General features: G+C 60.2%; 5 protein-coding genes across 6 annotated transcripts; 2 read left to right on the forward strand and 3 right to left on the reverse strand.

Annotated features, from left to right (window-relative positions):
- Positions 1–35: 35 nt before the first annotated feature.
- On the reverse strand, positions 36–1,172 carry LOC62_03G003764 (uncharacterized protein; the record flags this gene model as incomplete). The annotated part of the gene is made up of 1 exon (XM_062770301.1): positions 36–1,172. The coding sequence occupies one exon, from the start codon at positions 1,170–1,172 to the stop codon at positions 36–38; it is 1,137 nt and encodes a 378-aa protein (XP_062626285.1).
- A 223-nt stretch (positions 1,173–1,395) lies between these two features.
- Positions 1,396–2,360, forward strand: ATG12 (Ubiquitin-like protein ATG12). Its single transcript, XM_062770302.1, has 5 exons — positions 1,396–1,424; positions 1,526–1,597; positions 1,794–1,930; positions 2,106–2,206; positions 2,253–2,360. The coding sequence occupies exons 1-5, from the start codon at positions 1,409–1,411 to the stop codon at positions 2,272–2,274; spliced, it is 348 nt and encodes a 115-aa protein (XP_062626286.1). The 5' UTR covers positions 1,396–1,408; the 3' UTR covers positions 2,275–2,360.
- A 201-nt stretch (positions 2,361–2,561) lies between these two features.
- pkp1 ([Pyruvate dehydrogenase (acetyl-transferring)] kinase, mitochondrial) lies at positions 2,562–4,692 on the reverse strand. Its single transcript, XM_062770303.1, has 6 exons — positions 4,354–4,692; positions 4,021–4,285; positions 3,578–3,975; positions 3,233–3,431; positions 2,833–3,185; positions 2,562–2,783 (listed from the first exon to the last, which is right to left on the reverse strand). Exons 1-6 carry the CDS (start codon positions 4,424–4,426, stop codon positions 2,731–2,733), a joined length of 1,341 nt encoding a protein of 446 aa, XP_062626287.1. The 5' UTR covers positions 4,427–4,692; the 3' UTR covers positions 2,562–2,730.
- Positions 4,693–9,536: 4,844 nt separating this feature from the next.
- LOC62_03G003767 (uncharacterized protein) lies at positions 9,537–10,794 on the reverse strand (the record flags this gene model as incomplete). Of its 2 annotated transcripts, XM_062770304.1 has the most annotated exons (4): positions 9,537–9,950; positions 9,994–10,227; positions 10,485–10,504; positions 10,722–10,794. In XM_062770304.1, the coding sequence occupies 4 exons, from the start codon at positions 10,747–10,749 to the stop codon at positions 9,843–9,845; spliced, it is 390 nt and encodes a 129-aa protein (XP_062626288.1). In that variant the 3' UTR covers positions 9,537–9,842. The 2 variants fall into 2 exon arrangements, with proteins under 2 accessions (XP_062626288.1, XP_062626289.1); XM_062770305.1 differs by lacking the exons at positions 10,485–10,504; positions 10,722–10,794 and adding an exon at positions 10,553–10,588.
- A 14,584-nt stretch (positions 10,795–25,378) lies between these two features.
- On the forward strand, positions 25,379–27,366 carry MET32 (Transcriptional regulator MET32; the record flags this gene model as incomplete). Its single annotated transcript, XM_062770306.1, has 4 exons — positions 25,379–25,399; positions 25,533–25,798; positions 26,122–27,330; positions 27,353–27,366. Exons 2-4 carry the CDS (start codon positions 25,690–25,692, stop codon positions 27,364–27,366), a joined length of 1,332 nt encoding a protein of 443 aa, XP_062626290.1. The 5' UTR covers positions 25,379–25,399; positions 25,533–25,689.
- Positions 27,367–27,484: the final 118 nt, after the last annotated feature.

Here is a 27,484-nt window from a genome sequence, read left to right on the forward strand (position 1 = left end):
CGCCTCGCGCCTGCGGCGCTCGCCTCGGCGCTCGCTCACCTCCCCCCCGCTGCCGGAACCGCAAAGTTCCTCCGATTAAGTAGCAGCCCCTTGATCGCGCGGACCTCGCGGCGGACCGCGTCCCACTCCTGGCTCTTGGCCGCCGGCAGGCCGAGCACACTGTCGGTGCCGCTAGCAGCGCCAGCTGCCCCGCCGTTGGGGTTACTCGCCTGTGCGAGGTTGGCGCTGAGCGTGCCGAGGCCGACGCGGCCGGTACCTCCGTACGCGCTGCCGCCACCCCACGTCGAGTTGGACAGGCCGCGCGCGACGAACAGCTCGCGGTGCAGACCCGACGTGTAGCTCTCCAGCGTGGAGATGAGGCTCGTGCGCGTCGTGTTCGTCGCGTCGAGGCTGGCAGCGAGATCGCGCAGCGACGCCGACAGCGCACTCGGGTCGGCGTGCAGCGATGGCGGGGTGCGCGTGTCCTCGTCCTCGGAGGTAACAGTGACCGCGGTCACGGACGGGGGCGGCTTGGTGCCGTCCTTGTCCTTGTTGGATCCGTCGCTCTTCTGCGACGAGCGGGTGCGCACCAGCGCGAGCTCGTTGCCCGCTGGCACCTTCTCCTTGTCGTCCTCGCCACTCTCCCGTGGGCGGCGGTAGATGCCCAGCGCGCGGATCTTGCCCAGGCTGTCCAAGAGGGACCGCCAGCGCTCCTTCTGGGGGATAGAGAGCGCCGTGCGCGCCGAGTACGTCGCGTGCAGCAGCGGCAGCAGGAAGGTCGACCACAGGCCCGCGACGAGCGCGCCGCCCCCCAGCACAATGCCGACGAGGTATGCAAGCCGCTTGAGGAGTAGTGGGAGCGACGACGGCGCGCGCGCAGGCGTAGGCGCGACGGGCAGGTGCTTGACTTTCGGCGCCATGCCGTACCGCGCGGCCTTTTCGTGTGCGGTCGTGTAGATCTGCGTCGCGGCGCCTGCTGCGGACGCCGAGGCGGTTGCCGTGGGCACGATGGAGGAGGAGGATGGAGAGGGGGTGGGGGTGTCGGCGGCGGCGGAGGACGCGCCGTCTGGGGATGTCGACGAGCCCGCGTCCGCGCCGGTACTGGATGCTGGAGCGGCCGTCTCTGGTGGTGGCGGGGCCGGTGTTGCCGCTGATGCTGGCGGTGGTGCTGGTGGGTCGTTATTGTCCGACATGTTGCGTCGTCGCGATGTATCGATGGCAAAGTCGACAAAGTCAACTAAACGCTCACTGCTCACGTCGTCGGCATCGCACTAACCGGCCGGGCGGCGGAGTCAAGTCAACGGGCTGGAGTCATCGCCACGTGGACCACGTGGCACCATCCCATGACGCTCGGTCGGGTGGTGTGTGTTGTGTTGGGTGGCCAACACGCCATCCATCGGCGCTTCGACTCGTCAACAACAACACCACCATGTCGCAGCTGGAAGGTAAGTCGCGGTGGGTTTCGGGCGCGCTGCGCTGCGATGGAGAGGCGATCGCGCGCGCGCGAGGCGCAAGTTGCAGGACGTGTGCCGCTCACACCCCACAGCGACATCATCCGGCGTGCCCCCCGCCGCGGCGGCCGCGCTTGAGAGTTACAAGGCGAAGGATGCAGCAAAGGGTGAGTGCGAGGCGCGGCGAGGCGCACCGCAGGTGCGCCGAGCGGCACAACCTCACCTAGCTCTGACTGACACTGCGTCTCCCTCGTCTCCCTCATCGCCGACCCACATCCCCGCGCACGCACCTCCCCTCGCGTCCCCGCTCCGACCGCCCCGCCCTCGCCGGCGCACTCGCTCTGCTCGCGCACTCGTGCCCAGTCGTGGTCCGCTTCAAGTCGATCGGCTCGGCGCCCATCATGAAGAACAACGTGTTCAAGGTCACCGCGGGTAACAAGTTCCAGGCGGTGATTGTGTTTTTGAGGGGGCAGCTGGGCGTCAAGGCGGGGGACAGCTTGGTAAGTGCGCTGGCGGAAGGCGCGGAGCGGGCTGGGGCTGGCGTGGAGAGGCGACCACTCTCGCTCAGGACGGTGATGGCTTGGAGTGGTAGCGACGCTGGCCGAGCGCCGACCGGCTAGCCCAAACACACAGCTCGCTCCGCGCTTCGCGCGTCGCTCGCTGACCCACGCCCAGTTCACGTACATCAACGGCGCGTTCGCGCCCACGCCCGACGACACTGTCGGCAACCTGTACAAGTGTTTCGGGACCGAGGGGCACCTCATTGTCAACTACTCGTGGGTTGGGCCGTGCCGTCGCTGACTCGTACTGACCTGCACACAGCAATACCCAGGCGTGGGGATAGATAAGCCTGCCCTCGGCCCTCGACCTCTTGACGACGACGTGATACCCCGCATCCTATTGTATTCGCATGTATGGCACTTTGCATCAGGGGGGCCCGCGGGGGGGGGGGGGGGGTGAAAGAGAGGGTGTGCTGTTGTGCGACGAACAAGGCGTATCTAGTACCCACCCAGTGGTTACACTCAACGTCGCCAGCTGTACTCGTCCATTAAACTTCACCTCCTCACACACCCACCCACCCGCCCACTCACCCTGTCGCCCGCTTCGCAAGCTCGTGCGCTCGTGTGCTCGCGACGTAACAACCATTTCATTGCAACCCCCAAGATCGGGGCGAGCTACAACACTTTACTTTCTCTCACACCAACCATTCAACACACACGCCACTCTTGCAAGCTCCTAGCTCAGCTCTACCCCCTCACCGACCGTTTTGCAAGAGCAGCCAACGGCCGTTGGGGTCGCGTCAAGGGAGGGGCTCGCGGCTCGACGACAGCTTGTTGAGCGAAATGTACACATCTGAGGGGGCGGTTAGCTGGGTCATAGCCCCTCACGCCGCTCCACTCACCCGTTCCGTAACCGTCCATCGAGATCAGACGGAGGTCACCGCCAAAGTAGCGCGCGTACAGTCGCGACAGGGGAAGACCGTAGCCGAAACCAGCCATTGGGGCCTTGAAGTCTGACGACTCGATGGTCGCCTCGAGGCCCTCGTCGCTCATCGTCGTGTAAAGATAGGTCCAGATAACAGGGAGGGCAGAACGGGGGATTCCACCACCCTCGTCCGAGATCTTGATCGTGATATCTTCAGAGCCCTCAACGACAATAACCTTGACGGGCGGGAACGAGTCCTCGTTCTCCTCGCCATAGCGTTCCACCACAGCGCGGAGCGAGTTTTTCAGCAGTTCAAAGCAGATGTGCGAGCTGAGGCGGTGTTAGCGGCTGCTATCCAATCGCTTCTCTCCACTCACAGATGGCCGGGGATGTAAGGGAATGTAAGGTCCTTGGGACAGAGGAGCTGGATAGGCGGGCCCTTGAACAGCCCATAGTGCTCCTCACAAACAAAACGCGCGTTCTCAATAGCCTCGTGACAAATGTCGTGCACATTCGCCCGGGTACAGATGATACCGACATAGTCGGAATGGGGCTGGAGCGTGTTGAGCGCGACGTCTGAGACGGTTAGTGGGTCTGGCGTGGGGTGGGGTGGGGCTCGTGACAGGTACAGGTGCGCCTCGGCGGCGGCCGCGAGGCGGGGCCCTCTTGCCACCATCTCGCGATGCCCCTCGGCCACCAAAACACTGCGCTGGACTACTCACGCTGGCCAATGAGTGCACGGATACCGATACGCGAGAGATAGAACCTGTCGAGCCATTCCTGGATAGTCTGTCCTATCCTGCCCGTCTTCTCCTTGCGCTTCCACTCGAGCACGCCCTGGGCGACCGACGTGACGGTCGGGTCGTGGCGCTTCTTGATGTTCTGGAGGAGGCGCGTAAACTGCTCATTGTACTCGTGCACCTCGGGCGGGTACTTCACATTGACGGGCGGCGGTGAGAAGTACATGCGCTCAATGGGCACGCGCATCCGCACGCCCCCAGACTTGAACGAGTGGTGCCGGCTATACCGGTCGTTGATGGTGCGGCCTGATCCAACCGGGCCCTCGTGCATGACCGGGTCGAGCGATGGATTGGGGACGGCGCGCGGGAAGTTGATATGCCTGGCGGTTAGCTGACAGCTCTAGTTCAGCTAGCTAGCTACTCACTCAGCCGGGGGCATGCGGAGAATGTCCTCAAGCTCGGTAGACAGCTTGGGTCTTGGGAACGTGACGAGCTCCTCGAAACTCTGGGCGTACCACTCCTTGACGCGGTTGATGGACGGCATCTTGCTCAGGCCATCGGGGAGCGACTCGAGCTCGACGACGCGGTGCGACAGGCGGATCGGCAGCTCCTCGGACAGGAACTGGGACGCCTTGAGCAGCGTGCCCTGCGATGGGTCCTGTCCGAACAGGATCATTTGCTGGAGGGACACTGTTCGTCTGATCAGCACTTGGCATCTTGGGATTCACGGGAATCGGGAGGAGGAGGCCTGAACTCACCGCCAGTGGGAGGGAACGACGCAAAGTGGTGGATCTTGTCCCACAGCTGCGGGGTGATCTTGAACCTTGACATTTTGATGGGGTTATGGGTAGTGGAGGCAAGGTCGGAAGAGGGTGTGATGGGGAGTGAGTGTGATGGTGCGGCGGGCGCCGGAAGTGGTCAAGTGACGTGGAGTGGAGTGTGCGGGTGTGATGGCTAGGATGCTGTTGGCCAGGGGGAGAAGATACACGTTTGCCTGAGAGCTATAGTTGTTTGACAAGGGCCTAAGTGAAGGGATAGTTGATGAGGTCGTGACTGATTGTGTCTTTGAAGACAAGAGCGAGATGAGAGAGGTGTGCGGAAGGGGACAAGGAGGTGCGTCGTTGTTCTTTGCCGGTTGTCGGAACACAACCCAGCCAGGACATCACCCGGTTACGGTCACCGCCCACCCAGGATGCCCCGCCAAATTTGATCCCGCTTTTCCGTCACTGGCTGAGAACTGCCAGTGACGTTTCCATTTCCGACTCGAACAACTTTGTCCAACTCGTCGCAGCCAAACAACAACCACCCACTCACAAGACTGCATCCCACTCTACGCTACACACCCACTCCTGCATTCCTCGTCAGCAAGACACACGAGCGGGCCGCGTCCGCTGCCCCCGTCCACTGCTCGCCGCTCCACTCGCGGCATTCAAATCCCGCCATGCATACCCAGCGTGGCACGGCCCTCCCCAAACTCGCCGGCTATCACGCGCGCTTAGTTGACTGCAGTCATCCCGACGAAATAAGCGGTAGTGGGGGAATTTGATCCCGCTAATACCGCGCGTCCTAATTGACTTTCTAATCGGACAAATGGTTCTATTAGATTCACCCGCCGAACCCGTCCGTCACCGAGACAAGTCAGAGCGAAAAACGGCGAGGCTCGGCGGCGGCGTTGACGGCGGCGCCGCGGCACTCTGCGCAATACATCATGGCGCGCTCGGCGAGACACGTCCAGCGCGAGCAAGCCGACGCGAGACTCGGCGAATAACACTAGCACACTGGCACTCTCGCACTGACTCCTTCCTGACGGATGTCTGTGCGCCGGGGTTGCCGTTACGTCATACCCACGTTCCCCAAAATCTGACGTAGTGACCAAACCCCAATCGCCGAATGAAACAAGACAAAACATCCACAACCCACTACTCGAGCTCCATCATCTCGGCACGGCGGCACGTTGGCACGTCTCAGCATGCAAATCCCGCTCCGTGTCCTCGGTGTCCTCGGCATACACGTGTCCTCGTGAGGGTAGATAGCGTCCCGCGCCGCCGAGTTCCGCGGGGCAAGCCGCCCCTCGATACGACGACGTCGACGCGTCCGTCTTACCCGACCCGAGCCGAGTCTCGCAGAGCTCCACACTAGTTCGATACGAACGCGCTGTGTGTTTCTCGGAAGGCTAGACAACGCATTGTCGGCCCGCGGAGGTCGGAACACGACGCCGTAGTGTGTTTCTGCGGGCATGGCTATCTTGGGATTGATGGAGCGCGGCGCTCGTTAAGCGTCGTGGCGGGGCTCGACGGGGACGGTTATTGTTGGACTGTAACGCTCCACATGAGTTCTCAAAGTGTTCATCTCCGTCAGCTATACTGAGCGGGCTCGGGGTCTACTACCAGGTAGAGAGTAGCATAGCCCGCTTTGACACGACGTTGGAGGGGCGGCGCCGTTAACCCGTCCCACGTCGGCGTGTGGGGCTCGGGTTGTATCCTCTGCCCCCTGCCAACAGCCTGTCTGAGCATTCTGTATTGACAGGCAAGCTTTGGTTGGCGTTTACCACTGGTCGCACCGATGTACCAGATGCTCCGGGCTCAATTTGAGGTGGGCAGACGGCAAACCATCGCCAGGAGATCGCTCTGGCGTCGCGACACCCATCGCCGAGTCAATGTGCAAGTACTGGTCGGGTGCAGCGCTTGCTCCCGTCCTCCGCAATATCCGCCACGCCGTCGACCACACCCACAAACGTGGTCCCAATGCCCCTCGAGATCTCGAACGTCGCGAGCGGGGCGGGAGGCGTGTCAAAGTCCCACACGCACACGACACCGCCGCTCGTACTTCTGCACCCCGAGACGAGGATGTGAGGGTCTTTGGCGACCAGGCGAGTGTGGCGACATGGCCATGGGGCGGCGACTTGCCCGTCGAAGGTAACACGACCGGCCTGTCGCGCACCCCGACGCATGCGGCGTCGGCGTGCCGTCTGCGGCGCGCGGCACTGCCACGACGTCGAGTATCCCCATTCCGCCAAACTCGGACCCCGACGCCACCTTGCGACAGTCGCAGGATCGCAGGCGAGGGGATGGGGCCGGCCGCGACGTTCTCACGAGCGCCGCGGTGGGAGTTGGGCCTCTGAGCCAAAGTGCCCTACGCGTAAACGACGGAGCGCGCGAAAAGGCGTTATGTACTGAGGATGTTGGCGGCCCGCATGTGAGCGCCGGTGAGCCAACGTACGTAGACTCTGAGCAACCAGGGATCTTTGCGGCGCGCAACAGAGTGGAGTGTCAGCAAGCCTGCTCGACCGTGCGACCGACCAAGCCGGCATCAGCCGAGCATCTGGGCCCCCCTGTGCAGATAGAGCGAGAACCCAAGCTCCACGGCGGCGATCGTCACCGCCGGTTCTCCGCGCTTCAAGCTCTGGCCGTCCCCTGGTTCGGGGTCGAGGGGTGTTGTGGTTAGCGGGGTGCCTCTTCACCCTAGCATCAGCATCTGCACGCTTCGCCTTTCGACACGCAAGGCATCGTCTGGCTGCATCCTTGTCCCTGTCGAAACCGCACCTTGTTGAGGGGGTCTGGCTCCAGCCTGGGGGATTTTGTAGTCGCCACGATGTGACTTGGGCTGTTAAAGTAGGACCGCCAACTGTCTTGACTGAGACGAGGAAGAAAATTGTGTCCCAGCCCACGCTGGCCATCGTGATGGCTCTGAGAGCTTCCTCAGAGTGCCGAGCACGCGTGAACGGCACCACCCCGCCATCGCGCGCCGCCCGAGGAGTGCTGTTGGCTCGCCAGGTCGCAACGACATGTTGTCAACTCGTTGGTATGGCTTTGAGGTTGTTCGGGGTGCGGAAGAAGACAAGGAGGACCAAGGAGGGCCAACGGACGCCCTTGGAACTCGCATTTTCTTCAGACTGGCGGCGAGGGCGAGCAATCGCCGACTCATCACCCCGTCGTGTCAGCGGTGTCTGGGGGTTCGACGTCGGCAGTTCCCATTGAGAGAAAACGGGATACCTATGTCATTGTTGAACCACTGTGAACGCGTGCAAGTGACCCAGCCGACGTGGATACCTGGCTGCCTGCGGCGATATCTAGCAGCGCCAAGTGGGCATTGAGGGCCAGTCACCGGTCTGTCCCTCGATGGTCCCCGCTCCCTCTGGGGCCGATCAGTCAAGGGCATCTAGGCCCTTCAGTAGGGGATGAGGGTACACGTTAGTCACCTGCCGATCCTACACCAGGTTCCGGATGGCCCTTATACGGTTCCAGCGCCTGAGTGAGGAAGTATGGGAGGTGGATGCTGAGATCGGAGGTGGGTGAGTGGGGCTCGAAGCCAATGTGCTGGGCAACGGAGAGGCCTTCACAGGCTCCAGCTCCTCCGCTCTTAAGTGCTCCCCGATCTGCAGGTAAAAAATTCATGGGGTCAGCGACCCCTCTGGAGCAAGCCGTCGCTGGGCGCAGAGATTGCATACCCGTTCAGGTCGAGGTCCAAGGTGGGCAAGAGATACGATAGCCCACCTGGCATCGAACTCCCCCAACATCCACCTTTTCTCTCGCATACACCTCAACGGTCACAGTTGGCCGCTCCACAAATTGTCAGCTCGTCGCCAGGCCCAGCTGCCACTCTGGGATTGTGCATCCAGGAGGAGGAGGCCATTTTTGTCGGTGTTGGAATGCGGCGTCCTCATCCTCGTCTCCTCGCCCTCACCCTCACCTCCACCGCACGGCCTCTGCTCCCCGCCCCTCCAATGGGCCGCGGAAAATCCGGATCCAGCAGCAGCTCTACGCAGTCCGCGACGTCGGAGTGGGTGTACCTCGTCCCCTCGTAGTCACACCTGCCGCTCCAGGTGGGGTAGACGACTAATTGGGATGGAGCCCGCGGCGCTGCAAGCGGTCGGTTGTCAGTGCGGCCATGGCCGCAAAAGTCACCGCGGCGACGAAGGTCCGCAAGATCCAAGATTCATTAAGGGGTCGCGAAGAGTGCCTGGCACCCAGGGGAGGGTATGCGTGATTCCAGCGGCTTCCAACGGGCCCGCGTGTCGGGCGACCAGGTCCAGAATTGCCCGTTCGGCTTCCGACGGATAGCGCGATTGCCTGTTGCGACGCGAGTGCTGATATTCTGTTGTCAGTCAGTCAGTCTGAACTCAAGTTGAGTGTTGATCAACGTGCGAACCAAACGATCTTTGATAAGAAATCATTCTTCGGTTGATGGTGGTCCAGGAAATCATGGGCGGGCCAGCGATGTGCTCGGCGAGACGGCCTTTGGTTTCTCTTCTTGCTCTTCTTGCCCCGCTTGCCTACTTGTCGTCGTACCTCCCCATGTGCCTGTGAGTTCTGCCATGGACTCGAGACGCTGCTTGAGCTCCAAGCTCATCGAATTGACAATAGATCTCAAGCCCTCACTAAGCAAGATTGGAGTGGGGGCCACTTCAAAGGCATGTCGGAGCCCGGTTTCCGTCGGGCAATCAATCAGTGCTGGCCGCGGCCAACTCACGACAGCTCACGACAGTTCACCTCCGCGGAGTACACACAGCTACCCATACCGAATGACCGTTCGAGACGTGCTAACTCTTGCTGATGCCGAGGATCATCCTCAACGCCGGTTAGGATGATGTCGGGCTGGATGCTGTACTGGGTGCTTGCCTTAAGCTGTCATTGGCCTGGCCTCCCAGCCCCCTAGCCTGCCTTCAGACACTGCTCCAAGTACAGCATTCAGGCCGATATCCGTCCCATCGAAAGGTGTGTGTGCGTGAGCGTATGTTGCTAAGATGTTTAGTGTGTTCAGACCTCGGACATCTCAGTAACGGAAATCGGCTTTGTCTGTGTGGAGTGGAGTGTTACTCCAACACAAAACAAGTCTCGAGGACGCATCCCGAACTAAGTGGAGCCTGACCTGTGTTCTTGGAACACGAGGATGTTCCATCCCGAAACAGGGACGCGGTTGAGACGGAGAGATATGGTCTGTTGCCGTAAGTTCTCGTAGCCGGACCTCGACGAAGATCGGGGATACCGCGGACCGCCGAGCCACCTCCGACGGGACGGCGAGTGCCGCGGCGTCGACATCCTGCGCACACCGAGCTGTGCGTGACCACGATCCGCTGAGCTGTGCACACCACCGTGGGCTCAACCCAGGTATGTAGGTCGAAGGTTCCTCGGTGGGTGCCTTCGGAGTACCTTGAGGGCAGACGCACGGTTGCTGAGCTACGAGCAGGCCAGTCCATCCGACGAGCCGAGGCTCCCTCTACCACGCTTGAGGCACGCTCCCATGGCATTCAGAGGTCCCTGTTTGCTCTTGGGTTGGGAGGTGGTATAGGCGTCGCTGGAGAAAGAACTCGGGTGTCCCAAGGCCGAGGAAGCGTTGGCGGACTCCGGACTCCGACCTGGCTGGAGTCAGCTGCTACGAAGAGTATGGTCAATCCTCACCAGGAAGGCCATGAACGAGTGGAAGACCGCCTTGTTGAGCCGTGCCGAGGCCAGACTGCCATGATCAGTGAGGGACTGGTCGTCGGCGCCTGAACGAAGCATCTGCCCGCTCAGGCCGAAGTCAGGAAGTTTGAGAGATGCGCGGAACCAAGCCCATCTGCGGAAGTCTGAAGTTGTCCTGGCGCCCATCCTCTGCGAGTTGACCGTGGGGGGCCCAATTTCAGGATCATTGCGCTGTAGATGGTGTGAGGCGACGTGGGCCATCGAAGGCCCAATTTGTGAATCGCTGGAATGGACGACGGGACATGTTGACGACCCAGAAGAACCTGTGTCTCCAGTGTTTGGACCGCACCTGGCTGTCGAAGACCGACTAGGTTCGTCCTTGATAGGGTGATTCAATGTCCTTTGACATCGAGAGCAGGGGCAGTTGAAGAATGTTACGGCTTACGTCTCATGAGCACGTTTTATCTTAGTCTGAAAGAGTGACTTACAACCAGGGATAAGCCCAATACTGCCGGCGCTGAACTAAAGGTAGCAAGACAGACATCGAGCCTCACACCATGGGTTCGGCATCGGATGCCTCACAGTTGATCATTTTGAGGAGCGCCGTGCGACAAGATCCTCCGTTGACAACACCTAAGTCGGTGATATCGGGTCCTATGACGCCGAGTGGCTGGGCCGTCAAAGGTGGGCAGCGGCGCCGTGCCCTGTAGTCGGCATCTACGCACAGGATACGAGGGTAGTACCCCCCGGCATGGCGCTCCGGGGTGGCGATTTATCTAGAGGGGTTCGGAAGGGAGATGGAAAGGATGTGCAACGTCAAAGGGGGGCGAAGATGAGGCGTTGTGAGGCGTTCGTTGTTGGGACAGGGTCGGGTGGGCCCGCGAAGGTGGGCAGAATCTGGGGTTCGTGGGGGAACCTCCACCCCAGGAAATTGACGCTGACATAGGCATTCTCTCGCTCGTCGACGTTGATGAGATCAATCAACTCACGGCTACACTGTGCATCATACGAGTGGACCGATTGAGAAGCGGAGCGGATCAGCACCGTGCGGATGAAAGTCGGGCCGTCGTGTTGGTCAGATTGCCTCCGGTGAGATCCCCGTCTATTCCGGGAGCCTGCAAGCGTGCAGAGGCCGTGATGACAACATAAATGACTGCGGCAAGTCGGTGACAGTTCGGCTCCGCGAGGCCGGCGTTTGCTGCGTTCGACTTCATTGACTGACTGTTGCGCAGCCCTGTGATGCTGCAAAACATGTGACGGTTCGAGCGGGATCGCGAGAGTGGGGGGACGATTTGTGGACGGCGTTGAGGGCCTCAAAGCGTGGATGCTGTATGGTATCCACTGCCGCAGACGGCACAGGAAGGCACCTGGGCGGAAGCGGGCCTGGAGCTTGCCAGAGGAGGCCCCGACTCTCGATGAGCAATGGACGAACTGCCTTTGGAGGCCCAGAAGGCTTCAGAGAAGGCGCTGTCCGCTGACCAGGCGCGGAAGACGGCCTATCGCTTGTGACCTTATGATCCACTATCGCCTATCGCTTGTGATTCACTGTGGAACCTGTGAGCGATAAAGTTTGCGCTTGCGGTTCCCATGTTTGACGTGTCGTTGAGGACCATTTACCACGACGATCCAGCAGTTGGGAGGAGCCATCGAGGGAGAGGGGCGAGCCCAACGGTGCCAGAGCTCAACCGGCGTTGCTTACGAGGTCCAACTCTCTGAGTGAGTGCCAACGCTCGACAAGAGTTGGTGCCCTGCTGTGGGTACAACACCGTCGGTGACTTTGCGTGTGTGTGTGGTGCGTGCGTCGTGTCACCATGGTGAGTGGGTCATGCTGGGTGAGAGCAGTCAAAGCGGCCCAACAAAGCACCCTCGTTGGCCGTTCATGCTAACCACCACCGCCCTGTGCTTTGGTTAGTTGAGCATGAAGGGTATATCAGTACAGGCGACTGTGTTCTATCTTCTGGCTGCCCATGGCGTGCGTGAGGACGCTTCTGGGCTCGAGGAAAGCCAGTCCATGTTGCGACCGCCCGGCTGTGAGGTCGCTGGTGGTTAGGATTCAATGGTCAGCGGGCACTGGTCAGTGTCATCTGCAAGGCAGAGACTCCCCTTCTCTCAGCCCCTCCAGCTACGTGGGTGAGGTTCGAACGGGTAGGGAGAGATTGAGAGGCAGACTGCCACGGGATGCCGCCGACGTGGTTCACAGCTGGATGGTGTCGGCGTCCAAGATGGACCGTTGAAGCCCTCACCGCAGCACCCGCTCGACAAAACTGCCCGCCAGCTCGCCGCCGCTCGCCTTAGTGCCTGCCTCATTGGTTGTTCATTAAGGACCACTCCGTCGGCATCTCACGACCTCTTGATTCCTTCGGAAAGCGACGAGGCGGTCGGTCGGCACACCCAGAGGTGACTCGATTCGGGGAGGGGAGAGACATCCGGGTAGTCGTTGCTGTGCTCAAGACCAAGGTTCCGCCGATCGATTAACATGCCTTCATACCCGTACATTGCTCTTCACTGGAATGAGGAACTCAATTCATCGTGACTGTGGCTGAGGAGGATTGTTGTTCCAACCTGAGACCATTGTCGCGCCATCCGTCGGAAGCTGGCTCGTTGAGAGTCGAGATACACTTGATAGGAGGCGCGATAAAGCATTGTGTGGGCTATCGATTTCGTTCACTCTTTCGGGGTCCCACTGGTCGTGTCTGTCATCTTATCGAACCTGATGTCGCCCGGATGCGAGAGTCGTGCTGTCGGGCTTCCGAAAGCTCGGGTGCGGACACGGCCACCAGAGGCCGTTGAGGCCTCACATCACGATTCCTACCCACCGGTTTGATCGCTTCGGCCATTGATGGGAGCTGTAAGAGGAGCTCAGAGTAACCGAGATGGGAACTTCAGTTATCCAAGAAGGGCGATACAGTCGCATGACCTCTTCAAAGGCTCTTCAAAGGACCTCGTCAAAGGACTCTTTCAAAGACCCCGCCGGACGGCCGCCCCCTTGGACCATTGCATGACGGGGGTTCGTCTTCTCAATCTTCTGGCTTGAACCATGCCCACTCAGAGGTGCCTGCCCTCGACCAGTAAGTCAGACGCCCCCTAACATGCAGGTGATGAGGGGCGAGGAAGTCACCGCCGCCTCCGCCAAGAGCTTTAGCTTCTGCGCCCAACAATAACAAGACGCCCGACCCGAAGAAGGACCGTTGCCCATCCCTTCGCTCCGAAGAGGTTCATAGCCCGTACCTCTGCTCCGAGGCCGCTCTCGGAGTCGGTGCACCTCCTCGCAACAGGCTACCGCAATGCAAATTGCGTGACCGTCAGTCCAAGTGAGCAAGTACTATTGAATTGCACTCTGCACATGTGGGCGTCACGGATAAGTAGATACCCATCCATGGGAAGGTTGAAGTTCAAGCAGCTAAACAGCCAATAGAGGGCGCTGACTCCCCTTCTGACCGACCGGTTTTACCAAGCCGGGCCGGCGCTAACGATGGCGCGCGCTATCAATGTTTCCTCCGAGGTCACATGGCGCTTGTGTGTGCCGGAGATGGTCGCGTGTGTGTATGTGGAAGAACGTGTCTTGTGAGACCCAGCGGTGCTGCATGTTCAGCCATTCAATTGATCATGGTGTGAATGGGAGGAGTACCAGGAATCCCCCGTAACCAGATTATGCTTAGAGAGCGCCGATGGGGGCAGGACGTGCAGGGGACTGCGGTCACATTCAGGAGCCACCAGTTGCGGCATTTTAATCGTCATTCCGAGGGTCCAGCACAGCGGGAGCACCACGGAAGGGCCGAGCTACCAGTTCTCGGCCGCATTTCTGTCTCACCAGTGGAACGTGGACCGGTTTGCGGCTTGTGCAGAATGCCTTGACCACCGATGTGCAGAAGCCCGGTGATCGAGTGGGAGCTGCTGCGAGAGTGTGTGAAATCATGGCCAGGTTTGGGGGAGTGTGGAGCCTACAGGCCGTCGAGCAGGTAGGGCAAGATGACGCAACATTTTGACACCGGAAGCCTCTTCCTCGATCGGTCGCCGGCGACTCAAGCGGACCAGGAGCTCGTCCTTGTCCGACTTGTCTTGCAACAACCAATAGTACGCCGTCGGAAAGAAGAAGACGTACGTATGGGGTCCAAGGAACCGCTACGGGCCTGCAGGTGACTGGTATAGGGGTGCGGCCGTGAGGCCGACAGCTGTCGGGCATCCAAGTGGACCAAAGCCCCGACGATTGGCGATCACACACGCCAGCGATCAGGACTAGGACGAGGCCCAGCCGCAGTGATGGCATCAGCAGGGGGTGGCGCTCGCCTTCGGAGCGCTAGCGCCGTACCAACGTGACGTTGGTTGAGGGTTGCTCTGGTTGTGCCTAGTGGCGGGATGGTGGCGCGTTTCAGCCAACGGCGCATGTCCGTGGGTCACGGCATGGGTGGAGAAAGGGCGAGGAGGGGTGAGGATTAGTTGGGCTTTGATGGGGCAGGGCGGCGACCCCCGCAAGAAGACAGACATCCTCGACGGTCTGTCTTAAACGAGAGTCGCTGAGGTGTGCCACTGTCTGCGGCGACTTAGATGGGCCAATCCTGAGAAGTTACATGCCTCTCCTGCAGACATCACAGGCCCCAGGGTGGTGCCGGCACCAGGATCTAGCGGAAGAGCACAACAAGACGAAGGTGACGAGATACCAGGGTCGCGAGTAGGCTCCTGAGCACTCGGCCCGCCAACACGCGCCGACCAGGGGGTCCCGGGTCCCCTTGTGCATACGTAGAGTTAAGCGCGCCAGTACTTCGCCACAAGAGTGCATGAGACTACAGAATGTGTGGCTTAGTGTGCGCTTGTGCCCATGAGAGTAGTGGTCCTGGTCACGGCCTGCAAATTTACACGTAGCCAGTGGAGCTGTCCAGAAGGCGGACAGGGCGCCAAACTCTCCGATGTCACCTCTCATAATCGAGGAACGGTCCCTTCAATCGTACAACTCTGACGCTCTCTCCACCGAACTGACGATGTGGCGGCGACAGGTCTTTGCGGGGCGTTTGTTTTGTGGCGCAGGTGGCGTCGGTCAAGGAGCACAGCACGCTGAATCACAAGCCTCGGCCCCGTGGGCGGGGGGAAGCGGTTGGCTGGCGTTCGCAGCTTGCCACCGAGCGACACCGTCCGGTCGGGCGGGTCAGAAGGAGTGGCTTGCAAGCCACCAAGCCTCCAGAACCAACGTTCCGGACGCCTCTCCTTGACAATGAAGGCCGAGATACACGCCGCTTGGTGTACCCCGCGCTAATCCTTGCTCCCGGCAGAGCGTCGCATCGCATCGCGTCGGCGGCGGCATTCACACGACGCAGGTATCTCGTTACCTGCACACTAACGGTCAGCCCACATTCAACCCATCCAGCCCTACCGTCCAGAAACTGAAGGTATTTCGTTCGTGATGCGAGTGCTCGTGATCATCGCCTTGGAATGACAGCGTACCTGACTGCTGCCTCGCCGCGTCGACCGCGATTCCGCGGTTCCGACAGCTTGAGGTGCCGGTGACCCTCCCGACATCTCACCTGCAGACTATGCTTTCAGCAAAATCTCGAACGGGCAGACTTCACCTAGGAGACTCACACATGCGTTTTTGAATGAGGGGATTCGGTGTTGTTGGCCAAAAATCCCATCCCTACGTCAAGTTAGCTGGGAAGGCTATCCAACCGGCTGCCCCACACCACGACCCAGCCCCCATCCCTCCCCCCCAAGAAATTGAGAGCTGATCTCCACTCACAACAATATGACAGCGATGTCGACCTCCGAGATCGAGTCGGACGCGCGAATTCGAGGGGAATCTGGCGAGGAGTGACGGGCGTGCGGCAACCATTGTCGCGAGGCATAGTCCGATACACAACCGCCGAGCGGCAGCAATGGCTTGCCCAACCCACCTTGAAAGCCGACGCTACACACCTCACCACTGCTCCCCGGATGCAGATACCACTGATTTCGCGGAGTCTATGCTTTGCTTGACGGCATCGGTGTCGCCGACAACGGCTGACCTAACCGCCAGAGCCACCGCTATCGGGCTCCGGCTAACGGTCATACCAAGGACGGCCGCGGCAGCAAGCGCTCCATCCTCCCCGCTAAGACCCGACGCGACACTGAGAATCTGGGACGATCGTCATGGGTTACGCGCGTCGGTCGACGCCGAGTGGACCAAGTACGCGCTCCTCCGACCCGGTCGGGCTAGCAGGACGCGTTGCGCCGAGGTGTTTCCTCGTCCTCGGTTTCCCCAAACTCTTCACGGGTCTCTGAACACCCCCGAAGGTTATGCAGAGAGGAGATGGCTGACCCGGGAATATCGAAGGCGGGACGATGTGTGTGCGTGGGTGCGATCGATCAAGGTTTCTCGCCGGTGCTTTCCCCGGTGCGCGTTCCCGGACCGCCGTCTGCGGTCTTAGAGGTCCTCGGTGGAGTGACTTGGGCCAGAAACGTGAGAGAAGTGATTATCCGTCTTAGATATTCTCGGGACTACGTTTTGAAGACGGTTGTTGAGCCTTTGCCATCGAAAACGCAGGTCTGAAGAGCGATTCCGTGTACAGCGCCGCCAGCCAGCATAATGAGCTGTTGCGCAGTCCGCGGCTGGCGGGCGGCCGTCAACAAACGGGAGACGGTGCTGACCATCATCTGGGTGCTGATCATTACTAAACAGCAGAGATTGCTGAATTCATGGATCGCTGCCGCGAGCATCGATCGCCGGTGCGGAGGTCGCCTCCCCTCGGCAACCAGGGCCAGATTCGGTCGTCCGCGTAACCAGGCTCGGACTCTATCGTCGTGACAAGCGACCAGATGCGCGACGACAATCTTGATACGAAGGAGGATGCCAAAGCTGAGATCGATAATTCACGTTGTCGGGAGGAGCGATTATTGTGGGTGACTTGTCTGGAATGATCGTCGGAAAGAGTTGAGGGATGGGCTCCAACGGTTGGCGACTCTGCGCCCGCCAGCGATGACAAGATGGGCGTTCTCCAATCCACCCAACAACTGCCAGAGATGGGAGTAGAATAGGTCCTCGCGATGTACTGCGCTCAATGTACAGTAAATTGATCCGAATATCTGCGGAGGCATGGCCAGCGGCCCCAACATCGAAGGCGGCGGAGGAAGGGGCGGTGTCACCGAATCGACTGCCTTGTCGCGACCTCCATTTCTCAGTCCATACACTCAATACACCGCCGAAAAGACGAAATGGTGATCTTGAGGCCTTGAAGAGGGATAAATTTATTCTGTTGACTGCATAGGACCGTAGTTGCCGGCTTGGTGGACGTCGAGTTCGGATGGCGTACTCCGCGATGGAGCCGCCCGTACATGGACCGTCTTCGCCACGCTCGCTCGGCATCGCTTCGAATTCCAAGTCCCGGCAGGGTGTTTTGATGCTACAGTGCACTGTACGTCGAGCGAGCTAGAGGCCGTAGCGCAGCACGTGCGGAGATGGGTGGTCTGGCGAGGCCGCTGGGTCCGATGGCTGTAGATCTCATGCGCTCTTCTCCACCCAGGAGCATCTTCTACTCATCCACACTTTGCTGCCACTCGAGAGACGTGGAGGCCACTCATAATGGACTTGAGTCGCCCTCACCACTGGTAGCTACCACCATACCACTTCGACGCTGTGTAGGACTGCCATGGGCTCGGCCAGCCAGACAGCACGAGCGACTGTGAGTGGCTGGGCCACGGCTCCTGCGCCACGGTCACCTGGACCGTCCTCAACATGGGTGGCATTAGGGTCGCACATCCAAGGTGTGGGCAGTGTGCCTCAAGGGAGGTGGGCTTGGGTGGGGAGTACGCAACCCTATTGCCCTTCCGTAGGCGGAAGGAGAGGGGCTCAGGACGTGTGGCGAGTTGGCTGGCTGGGGAGCTACATAGCCAGTTTGGCCGAGGTCCGGGAGGTCGAGCCGCCGGTGTTCTGTTTGTGGCGGCTTCCGATGGGCCGTGGATATGTAACCGGAGTTGCGAGGGTGGCGGTTGGTGTGTCGCATGGTGCCGCGAGGAGCATCGGCATTGTCGTTATCAATTGGAGGGTGCGGCGCGCCCCCTTAAGCCACAGTAGCCACTGATCGGAGTGACTAGCGCAGGGGTGGGAGGCTTCTGGGACGAGGAATATTCGGGCGACGTGGCCCTGGGGGAATGCTGCGGTGGAAGGCTTCTTGTCGAGCGAGCAGCACTGGGTCCATCAGCGCCTGCCTTTGTAGCCTTTCCACGTTAACCGAGTCCAAACTGTCGCCCCAAAACGCGTGGCCGATTGCGCTTGGGGTGCAACAAGCGGAGCAGAAGTGACTGAGGCCGGCCTACAGAAGGCAGCGCATCATCACCGACCCCACCACCCCAGCTTTGCACCCATGTCCGTTGCCAGAGCGAGTGAGGAGACGTGTTGGAAAAGGATCCTCAACGAAGCCGAACTTTGCCATGCTTACTTTCCATGTACTGAACGGGTTTGGGGCGGACACGGAGATGGAGAGTTGCCGCCAAAGCACCTCTGCGGATCGCCTAGCCCCATCGTGCGCATTGAACGTCGGTATGTGTGTAGGGCTGCGTACTCCCATTGGCGCTGGTTGGTTGGCCGTCGGATGAAACGCGGTTGCTATTGTCGGCTTCGAATTCGGACTGGAACCAAGCTAGGCGGACACCGACGTCCCAACAGACTGTTGCTTTTCTGCCTCTCCGTCTTCGTCTTCAGCCTCGGGCAAGTTCATCATACTCCTCAAAAGGTCGCCGCTCGGTGACAGAGCGGACGAACACATTGTCGGATGCAGTATGGGATCACGAGGGCCGTCGAGGCAATGAGGGCGCGACACGGCGTCATCCCCACCGCCGAGAAGTTCGGGTGCACCCAGATCCCGGCGAAGACCAGGCGGGATCGAGCTCTTCCTCGGTACACCTGGCAGAGAAATGTCACCGCAGTCACGGCGATAGCAGGAAGCGCAGAAACAGGTCGGTCATCGGTGGTAGGCTTACAACCGGCGTCCGGGTGTCCCTGGGCGGGTGTAGGGGTCGTTCTCGGCAGCACTGGGAAGACGACGCGCGCTCGCTAGGACCAGAGAGCCGAGATCATGCACAGAGACGCGCTCTAGAGCCCTGCATTTTTTACGCGCGTCGATTCAAGTCGAGTCTTGCAGGACCGACGCCTTGCCTCGTCCCCGCCAACGGCCGGCCGGCGTCTGCGCATCGGACTGTTCCTGTGGCTGGCGATCACAAGTTAGTGCTGCTGCCAAGAGACTGAGAAGGGCGAGACCCGGGGCCAGAGAGAACTGGCCTCCTTCAGTGCCGATCCATATCCCATTTTTTGCTGGCGATTACACTCAGCGCATGGCTGCCGAGGGCAGTTGCTACCGCCGGCAATGGCGAGGACATGGTTGCTGATGATGCCGGTGGGGCCAGAGTGATCTGCCAAGCGAACACGGCACCGCAGGTCGGGGTCAGGGCTGGAGAGGGAAGGGAAGGGCAGGTGGGATGCTTTTCCTTACATGCGGGAGGATTTTCAGGCACCACCCGACAAACTTTGTGTTTTTCCAAGTCTTTGGGTTCACCACCCATGCCTCAACAACAACAATCGATGGCCTGCACGTCGTCTTTACTCACTTTGTGCTCATGATGGCTTGGCCAAGAGCCTTGTTGAGTCGGAAATGAGTGTGGAGCATTATTTGGAGGAGGGAGGGAGGTTCCTGTCGATCAGATGACTCAAGCCAAGCAACATGATGAGCAGCGGGGTCTTGGCCAAGTGGTGCTCTTGCTGCGGCCGCTCCATCAACTTCCTTTTAGTGAGATTCATCAGCAAGTCTTGGCTCTGCAAAATCGTGAGCTGAGTATCTTGGAACCACGTCGACTCCTGGCTCCAGTGGAACGCCCTTCATGACACTCTCCGACTCGGGACAGCCCGACGACGTCCCGGAGCGCCAGCCCACCGTCCCACCTGCCGCCGGTGACGACTACAGTGCCGGTTCGGCATGGGCATGTGTAGCGGCAGTGGCCGCTGAATGTGGGCGGGCGTCATCTACATGCTCCCATTAAGCGGTCGCTTGTAACCAACGGCGTTTCATCAGTTACTGGAATGATCGTCAGGAGGATCGTCGCGGGGTGCCCAGACTGCACTCCAAACTCCGAGGAAGCCGGGGTGCCGAGCGCATGACGACATTGGCCAAGGGCTCCGCATCGGCGACCGGCGACATTGAAGGCCAAATGCATGGTGTTGGCAGATTAGAGGCAGAACTGGAAAAACTAATCGCCTGTCACAGAGATATTTCAGGCGATCGGCGTGTTGGCTTTGATCGGCTTCCATCGAGCATCGACGGAGGTCCCGATCGCGGCGCCGGCCGTGAGCAATCCTAATCGGTTCCCCGGTGATGGCTACGGGGCCCGAACGGCCGCGGAGGCTCCGTTGTCAAGGTGCACTGAGGTGACCTCAGTATCGGTGGCGAGAAAAGTCCGAAGATAAAAGTAAACTCTTTGCCATGACGCAGGGCGCTCCACAACACCGGCGATAGTCGCCCTGCTCCGCCGCCGGCCACGCATCACCCCTTTGGGCGGTAAACACCGTCACCGGTATCGCAGGCCCAGGCTCCCCGCACTAGAAGGAGTCAACTATCCATGAACCCCGACGGCCCGGACAAGTCAAGAGAGCTGCCGCGGAGGTGCCGGATCGGCCGCGACGAGTGGAGCTGATGAGGCAGCGGCGATCGCCGCAGGAATGGATCAACGTCATTGTGATCAAGCAACGATTGTTGACTTCGTCGTACGTAGAAACTCCGAGCACCAGTCCTGCCTCGTTGTTGTTTTGTGTTGACGCATTGCCGTCAACTGGGGTGCTGTAGCATGAAATGACGGAAACCAAGTGGCGGCCCCACCAGTGCCCAACAAAGCCTGCTGTTACTGCTTGAGGTAGGACCGAAGAGCAATCGCGGAGGAATGTGACAAGGAAGAGTTAAAGGCCCCCTTAAAGCCCCCCGGCGGCAAAGTTCGCCTCGTGATGGTTGGGCTAGGATTCCCCTCACGTAATGCGTCACTCCAGTTGGTAGGATTCGCCGAGTTTAACCCAGCCGTCACACATGGGATGGAGGGAGTGTAACGCAAGCATGCGGGGCCGGGACGACATGCTTTCTGGGAATGATGGCATCGCTGCATGTGCGTGTAGGTGCGCACATGTCATTTTTGGGTGTGGCGGGTGGGGGGAAAGGGGGTAACTGGCGACGTACGTAAGTATGCACAGACGCCGGCCCCGTTGGTATCAAAATGAGACACACTGCTGGATCGACCTTTGGATCTGCCCAACCTGCGGGCGAGCTGGGCAGGCGGGTTACGACACCACGGCTCTAGCAAGGGCTGTTCGCCCGAGGTTGAGGCATAGGCCGTGAGCACAACACGGAATCCCTTGGCTTGGACGACCCTGACTTTCCGTAACTTGATTTCATCAGCAGACGTCAATTCCAAGAACGAAGACCACGACCAAACATAGATTGGAAGCCTCGGTCCAGGCAACGCACCGGCCTAGCAGCCGGCGCAGCAGAGGCAGCCAGACAAACCAAGGCACCGAAGAGCGAGCATCCACCACCCCACACGCAGCAAGGAACCCCCCACCTCAACGCGGGAAAGGGTCTTGTCGTGTCGAGGCACCACCGTGCACAGCATTCAATTCATACGCAAACCAAGGCAGTGGAGTCTGCCATGACTTCAGCGTGGTCTTGTGAACGTGACCTCGTCCTCCTGAAGTTCTCCTGATTCCTACTTCTGCACTTCCAAATCCTTCGGCGACTTGCTTGTTTCAATCGAGCCCGCCCTCCTCTCCCTCACTTCCGCGCGGTCCATTACGTCTGTCACTCCGGGCAAAGCGGGGCGCCCGCAGTACCAGTTTAGCCAGGGGTACAGTACGTAGACGACGCGGCATTAAGAAATGCTGAAAGGTGGTGTCCTGTGCCGCGGCAGTCAAGCGGGCATCAAGATCAGCTGTGCTGTTGTCTCCCTCGTCCTCAGGGCACGCGACTTGTATCAGCCGGCTGAAGATGACTTCTGAACGCGCGCGCGTCGGTAGCCATATGCCCCCGCTAGGGATACCCACAAACCGCACAGTTGCACTAAGAAGGTGATGGCTGCAAGGGAACAAACGAATTGAGCCCCCTCCGAGCAAGCGTCCGAGAAATAGTGCTATTGCACCAGCCTAGGCGTTCTTATTGACATTAACCTGAGATGGTCGGCAGACTAATGGCTGGCTCAGGCATTGTCATCTTCACGAACGACGCGACGCGGACGACCAGCGACTCCACCGCCTGTGACCAAATCTGTACTCAACAAACTCCACACCATAGGACCAACACGTTATCTATGATCATACGGATGTTGCCCCGCTTCAGTACCCCGACACGAGGAAGCTGGTATGGATTATTCGGGCAGAGCTGGGTCGCTAGCGGACAGAAAAGAAGTCGAGGGCTCATCACCGCTACCGTCCTGCGGGCGGCGGTGACTGCGCAACGCAGATGGCTTCCTCGCTGTCTCGGGGATCTCGGGACTGCCTTCATTTCCGCCCAGCAAGGTGTGTAGTACAGGCCTTCATGTGAACGGCTGAGCCACACTGTCGACGCGATCGCCGTTGGCGCGGTTCCGGGGGGCTATCAGACCACGCGCCACGCGCCGTCTTGTTAGCCTGTCAACCTTCCGGAAGCCATGGTCCAGAGTCGGCTACAGTGTGCGCCATAAACAGATGAACTAATCGCGGGGTCCGCCTTGGCATCGACGGCTCGGCACCGCCGTCACCGGGTGTGCCGACGTCGGCGCAAGACTTGGCCGCGGCGGTGGCGTCAACTGCCATCCCAACTACCGTACCAGTCCTTTACCGTACCGACCACCCGTTTCAGGCTAGGCTTTCCCATGGATGACTGACCGGTGGCGGTGGCATACGGAACGATTCCGCTAACCCCGAGGCAATGCATGATGGTCGGCGAGGAACCAAGCAAGGTCGAAGACAAGGTGGACTAGCACATCGGACTCTGGTGCGATTGATGGCAGGGTGATCCAACCCTTGTGCTCTTGCGCCACCCATGGCGTACTGATCCCCAGCCCACCGTACTGTTCGTCGTGGATCAAACATGGCTGAGAGAGGTTGGTCACGTCGCGCCACCCGGCGAATGTGTGGGGGGCGAATCGGGGGCGGGGGAGGCGCTCGGCGCTCAAGAGGCGTTGGCGGCGTTGAGGGCGCCGTTGTCGGCGCTGTGATGGTCACCCCGGCGAGGGCGTCCGGTGGCGATCCGGAACATTCTGCCACTGTGCCTGGTGCTTTCTCGCTGTGTGCAGTCTATATTGCCGTGGGCCGTCCTTGGTTCTTTGGGTCGCAGACGGGTGGTTACACACTAGCGCCCACACTCGGAGGCCGTGGGGTCTTAGTGCGTTCTCGCAGGATCGACGGTGGGCCGGTGGGCCTGAGGACAGAGGCAGCAAAGACGGTGGGATTGCAAGCGCCTTGGGTTGTGTTTGGATGGGAGGTGGGCAACACGTGATGGGAAAGGGATGTGATTGGACAGCGTGTGTGTTGTGGTGCAGGTTGGGGCTTGTGACCAAGTGTTTCTGTCCTGTGTCTGTGGCCATCGGGGAGACCTGGAAAGTGGCATGCACCGGTGACACATAGTTACGGAACCTTGGGGTTTGTTGGGTTTCAGTAACCCCTTGTCATAATCCTCCTGGTGCCCTGGGAGTTCTTGCCCCCAGATGCCTGCCCTGGCGGCGCAACCACGGTCCCTGAGTCCAGTTCTAGCCATGGGAGACCGAAGGGCTGGGGGAGCCACATCTCGACCCTGTGGAATCCTGGGTTGGCATGCATGCTGTGTGCCACCGGCACAGACCAGGACACGAGCGAGCGAGCGAGTAGGGACAAGCCGGGGGGGGGGGCCTGGCGGGATCGACCAGCATTCAGTCAAGCTGACCCAGATGACTGGAGAAGGGAGCACGACTACACGCCCTTATGACGGCGGGTAGAGTGCGCCTGGCGTCGCTTTCGTCGCGTACGACCGGAGGAGCGGAGGGGTCGCGAGCAGCCGAAGAAACCCCGGCCCAGAGACCATCCATCTGCATCATCATGCAAACTGCGGCGACGGCCGCGGCTGCATTGGTTGTACGGCAGTGACAACTGGCCGGATGCGACACGGTATTCAATTGCGTTTAGGCAGAAGGGAAGGGGTATGCGTATGTCAATCGTCGGTGGGGCTCACCACTTTTCGCGTTCGCGCGGGGGTCACCGCCGCCGTTGAGGTGGATCATGTCGCGGACGTTCTCGTGCTCCATGCCTCCGCTGCATCCGGCTCGGCTCAAAGATCCTGGGATGTTTGTTATGCTGTCGCTTCCGGGGCCACTCGGTGTCTGGTGTCTGAATGTTCTGCTGCTCCTCACACGCTCTCACCCACGCATGAGCGCAAGAACGCACGTAACCACCGCGGGCGGCGCCGCCGCCCGCCCACCCGGTCGGCCGGGGATTTGCATCATACTCGGTACCATTAACCGGCTTCCTTGAGCCGTCATCAGTCGGCGCGGCGACGGCGCGAGGGCGATTGTCGCATGACTGCTGATCCGTCTCACGTAGGAATCTGGATGCAGCCAGTGATGCATCTGTGCAAACGCCATAGGGTCAGTCACTAGGGCCAAATGAGTATAAACGAGCGCCGTCGCTCGGAGGCGTGCACGGTTTTGGATCTGGGTCAATTGTCTTACCTTGTTTTCCAGCCAGTGTTGGGTACCTTCTAAAAGATAAGGCCCACACCCCTCGACGGCTGCTCTGCTCCCCCCTTGGTAGTGTTCCCGTGGCTTGGGGTGGCATGCCTGAAGTTTGCCCCTTCTGCCCCGCCGCGCCGCCTCCGCCGCCTCCGCCTCCTCGTCCCAATTACTTTTTTACCCTTGCACCTGCTGCCTGACCGCCTCAAGCCACTTTTGCCCCTGCACGCTGCCTCCTCTGCTGGTCCTGCTGGTCCTGCTGCTTCTGCTGCTTCTGCTGCTGCAGCTCCAGTCGGTCGCGTACATATCCACTGTACGCTTCCACTTCGACCTTCTTTCCCCCCCCACCTCACCCCTTCCTCCCTCCCCCGTCCTTCCCTTCTGCACCCCCCGTCGCCCCCTGTCATCCCGGAAGTGGGCGTTGTCGGCGCCCATCGGTGGGAGTTGCTTGTAGACGGCCGAGCATCGTCATCTCCTTAATTGGCGACAGTCCACACGAGATATACTTCAAAACCCAACCTCGTACCACAGACGGCCCGCCATACAAACGTACACGTACTTGCAACAACAACCAGCCAACGAACCAACCAGCCCATCCAGCCCAGCCAGCTGACCAGGGCCTCGCCCAACAGCATACACATACCAACCTGACATCTATCCCTTCCTCTTTCACTTCATCCCCCCTCAAAGCTCATTCCCCTTCATCACCATCACCCGACTACTACACACTGTACGCACTCTCCCGCCGCCACCGTACCGGCCCTTCGCCCCCCTTACACCCGCCGCTTCCATCCCCGCCGCCGCCGCCGTCGTCATCACCACCACCTTCACACCACCCCCTGCTCATCATCACCCTCAAGAAGTCGCCGCACATCCTCCCATACATACCCACCCGCGGTGTCTGGGGGCTCCAACCCTAATCCACCACTCCCAGCAACGCCATCAAAACCTGCAGATACACGTCGGCACAATCAACACATCACATCTCGTTTGGCATCCCACCAACGCGTCAATCACAACATGCCGCCCGGGCCGTCGCCCAAAGATGACGACGAGCGCATCTATGCTTGTCCACACTGTCCAAAGCGATACGTACGCAAGGACTACCTAGAACGACACGAGCTCAATCGTAAGTGCATTGGTTGTCCAATGTTGGTCATCATCGTGGGTGGTGGTTTGAGCGGGCCTGGTTCCGCGCCGCTGGTGTTCCAGTTGCGTCGCGTGCTGTTGGCTTTGCCTGTCCTCACTGCAAGCTGAGTCACACCTGCAAACGCATGCAGTGCCTACATGCATGCGGGGTTGGCTCCAAGCCTGCATGCGTGCCCTCGCCGCGAATGCACTGCACTCGGTGATGAATGCAATGGCGGCCCTGGAAATGCCAGGCTTTGATTCGTCTCACCTTCGCTCTGAGACATGTTTTGCATGAACCACCGCTAACACAAACTCTTCCAGACACTCGCCCAAGCTCTGTGTGTCCCGCATGCGGAAAGGGCTTTGCGCGCCCTGATGTTCTCCGCAAGCACCTGTTCACATCCTGCAAATCTCGGAGGACTGGCGATGGGGACCCACCACCGCCGCTCACGACCGCTGAGGAAGATGCCCTGGTACCCCGCAAGCGCAGGCGACCACAGCGCAGACTCACCATTCCCGGTGTCAATGACGCGGTGCCCCCACTTCGTATGGCAAGCCACGGTCACCCAGCAATGACCAATGGCCACCGACCCGTCTCGGTCCACGCGCGCACTCACAGCCACCCCCACGCCGTTGCGCACCCAGCCCTCAGCGACGGCCTTGACGAGCTCTCGCGCAGCCATGGCCATAACAACCACCACCACGGCAGCCAGAACCATGGTCAAAGTCACCTTCCTTTCCACCATCATCACCACCAAGGCCCCCATGTGCACCCTCCTCCGGACCACCAGGGCTTCTCTGTGTCACCCACGCCAAGTGACGTGACAACTGAGAGTGGTGCGCCAGGGTCGAGTTCTGGGCTCCCGGGACAGACCTCAGCTTATGGCGCGCATCACCAGCCGCAGTACGGAAATGGGAGCAGGTTGGACCACTACCGTGTTGTCCAACGACTTTCTGGTCCCCCGGCCTCGTCCCCTCTAGACCACCATGACCCACAGTCTGGCATGCCCCTCCTCTCGCCCCAGCAGTCCCAGCCGCGGTACCCTCAGCACCTTCAGCACCACCAGGTTCCTACGCCATCCCAACTGCCGCACGGTCACCCTCACCCTCGGCAACACCAGTCGCCCGACCACCGACTTGGTCCTGCTCGGGCCGGCGGTAGCCTGGAAGTCCTTCTGGCGCCAGCGTTTGCTGCAACCCCCGAAACGACGTTCGGTTTCGGATTCGCGGCGCCAAAGGACAACGGCGATTGGCAAAATGCGAACCCACCCCCGCACGCTGGAGGCCTCCCTCACTCTCTCCCGCCCCCGCATGGCGTGCCAGGAGTCCATGGCGGCAGCGGCATTCAGTTCGACCAACAGCGCAACTGGGCTCAGCCTACAGCAGTTGACAACAATGGCCTCGAGACCTCTGCCGGTGTGGCTGTCCAGCAGGGTTTTGGGGTGGCTGGCCTCTCACCCGACCTCCCGGTGCCAACAACTACGGGTGATGCCAGCTCAAAAACATACTCTAGCACTGGGAACCGCGGTGGTGCGCGGAGCCGTGACAACAGCGTCGGCTTCGTAGGGGCTTACCATACCACCGCTCCTCAACCTTACTCCTCGCGACATCTCTCTGGTAACGGTATCGGGGCGCCATCCACTGTTGCAAGTGATGCAGCAGACCAACGAACTATCAACAGTTA

This window comes from Vanrija pseudolonga, chromosome 3, assembly GCF_020906515.1.
Source record: "Vanrija pseudolonga chromosome 3, complete sequence".
In the NCBI taxonomy this organism is placed as follows: Eukaryota; Fungi; Basidiomycota; class Tremellomycetes; order Trichosporonales; family Trichosporonaceae; genus Vanrija; species Vanrija pseudolonga.

Bases quoted from the DNA above. Each gene is read 5' to 3' on its own strand.
- pkp1 (XM_062770303.1), bottom strand. From the start codon at position 4,426: ATGTCAAGGTTCAAGATCACCCCGCAGCTGTGGGACAAGATCCACCAC. The intron at 3,432-3,577 runs GTGAGTAGTCCA...TAACCGTCTCAG, and splicing joins CCGTGCACTCATTGGCCAGC to ACGTCGCGCTCAACACGCTC. The intron at 3,186-3,232 runs GTGAGTGGAGAG...ACACCGCCTCAG, and splicing joins CCTTACATCCCCGGCCATCT to CTCGCACATCTGCTTTGAAC.
- ATG12 (XM_062770302.1), top strand. The intron at 1,598-1,793 runs GTGAGTGCGAGG...ACTCGTGCCCAG, and splicing joins GGCGAAGGATGCAGCAAAGG to TCGTGGTCCGCTTCAAGTCG. The intron at 2,207-2,252 runs GTGGGTTGGGCC...ACCTGCACACAG, and splicing joins CACCTCATTGTCAACTACTC to CAATACCCAGGCGTGGGGAT.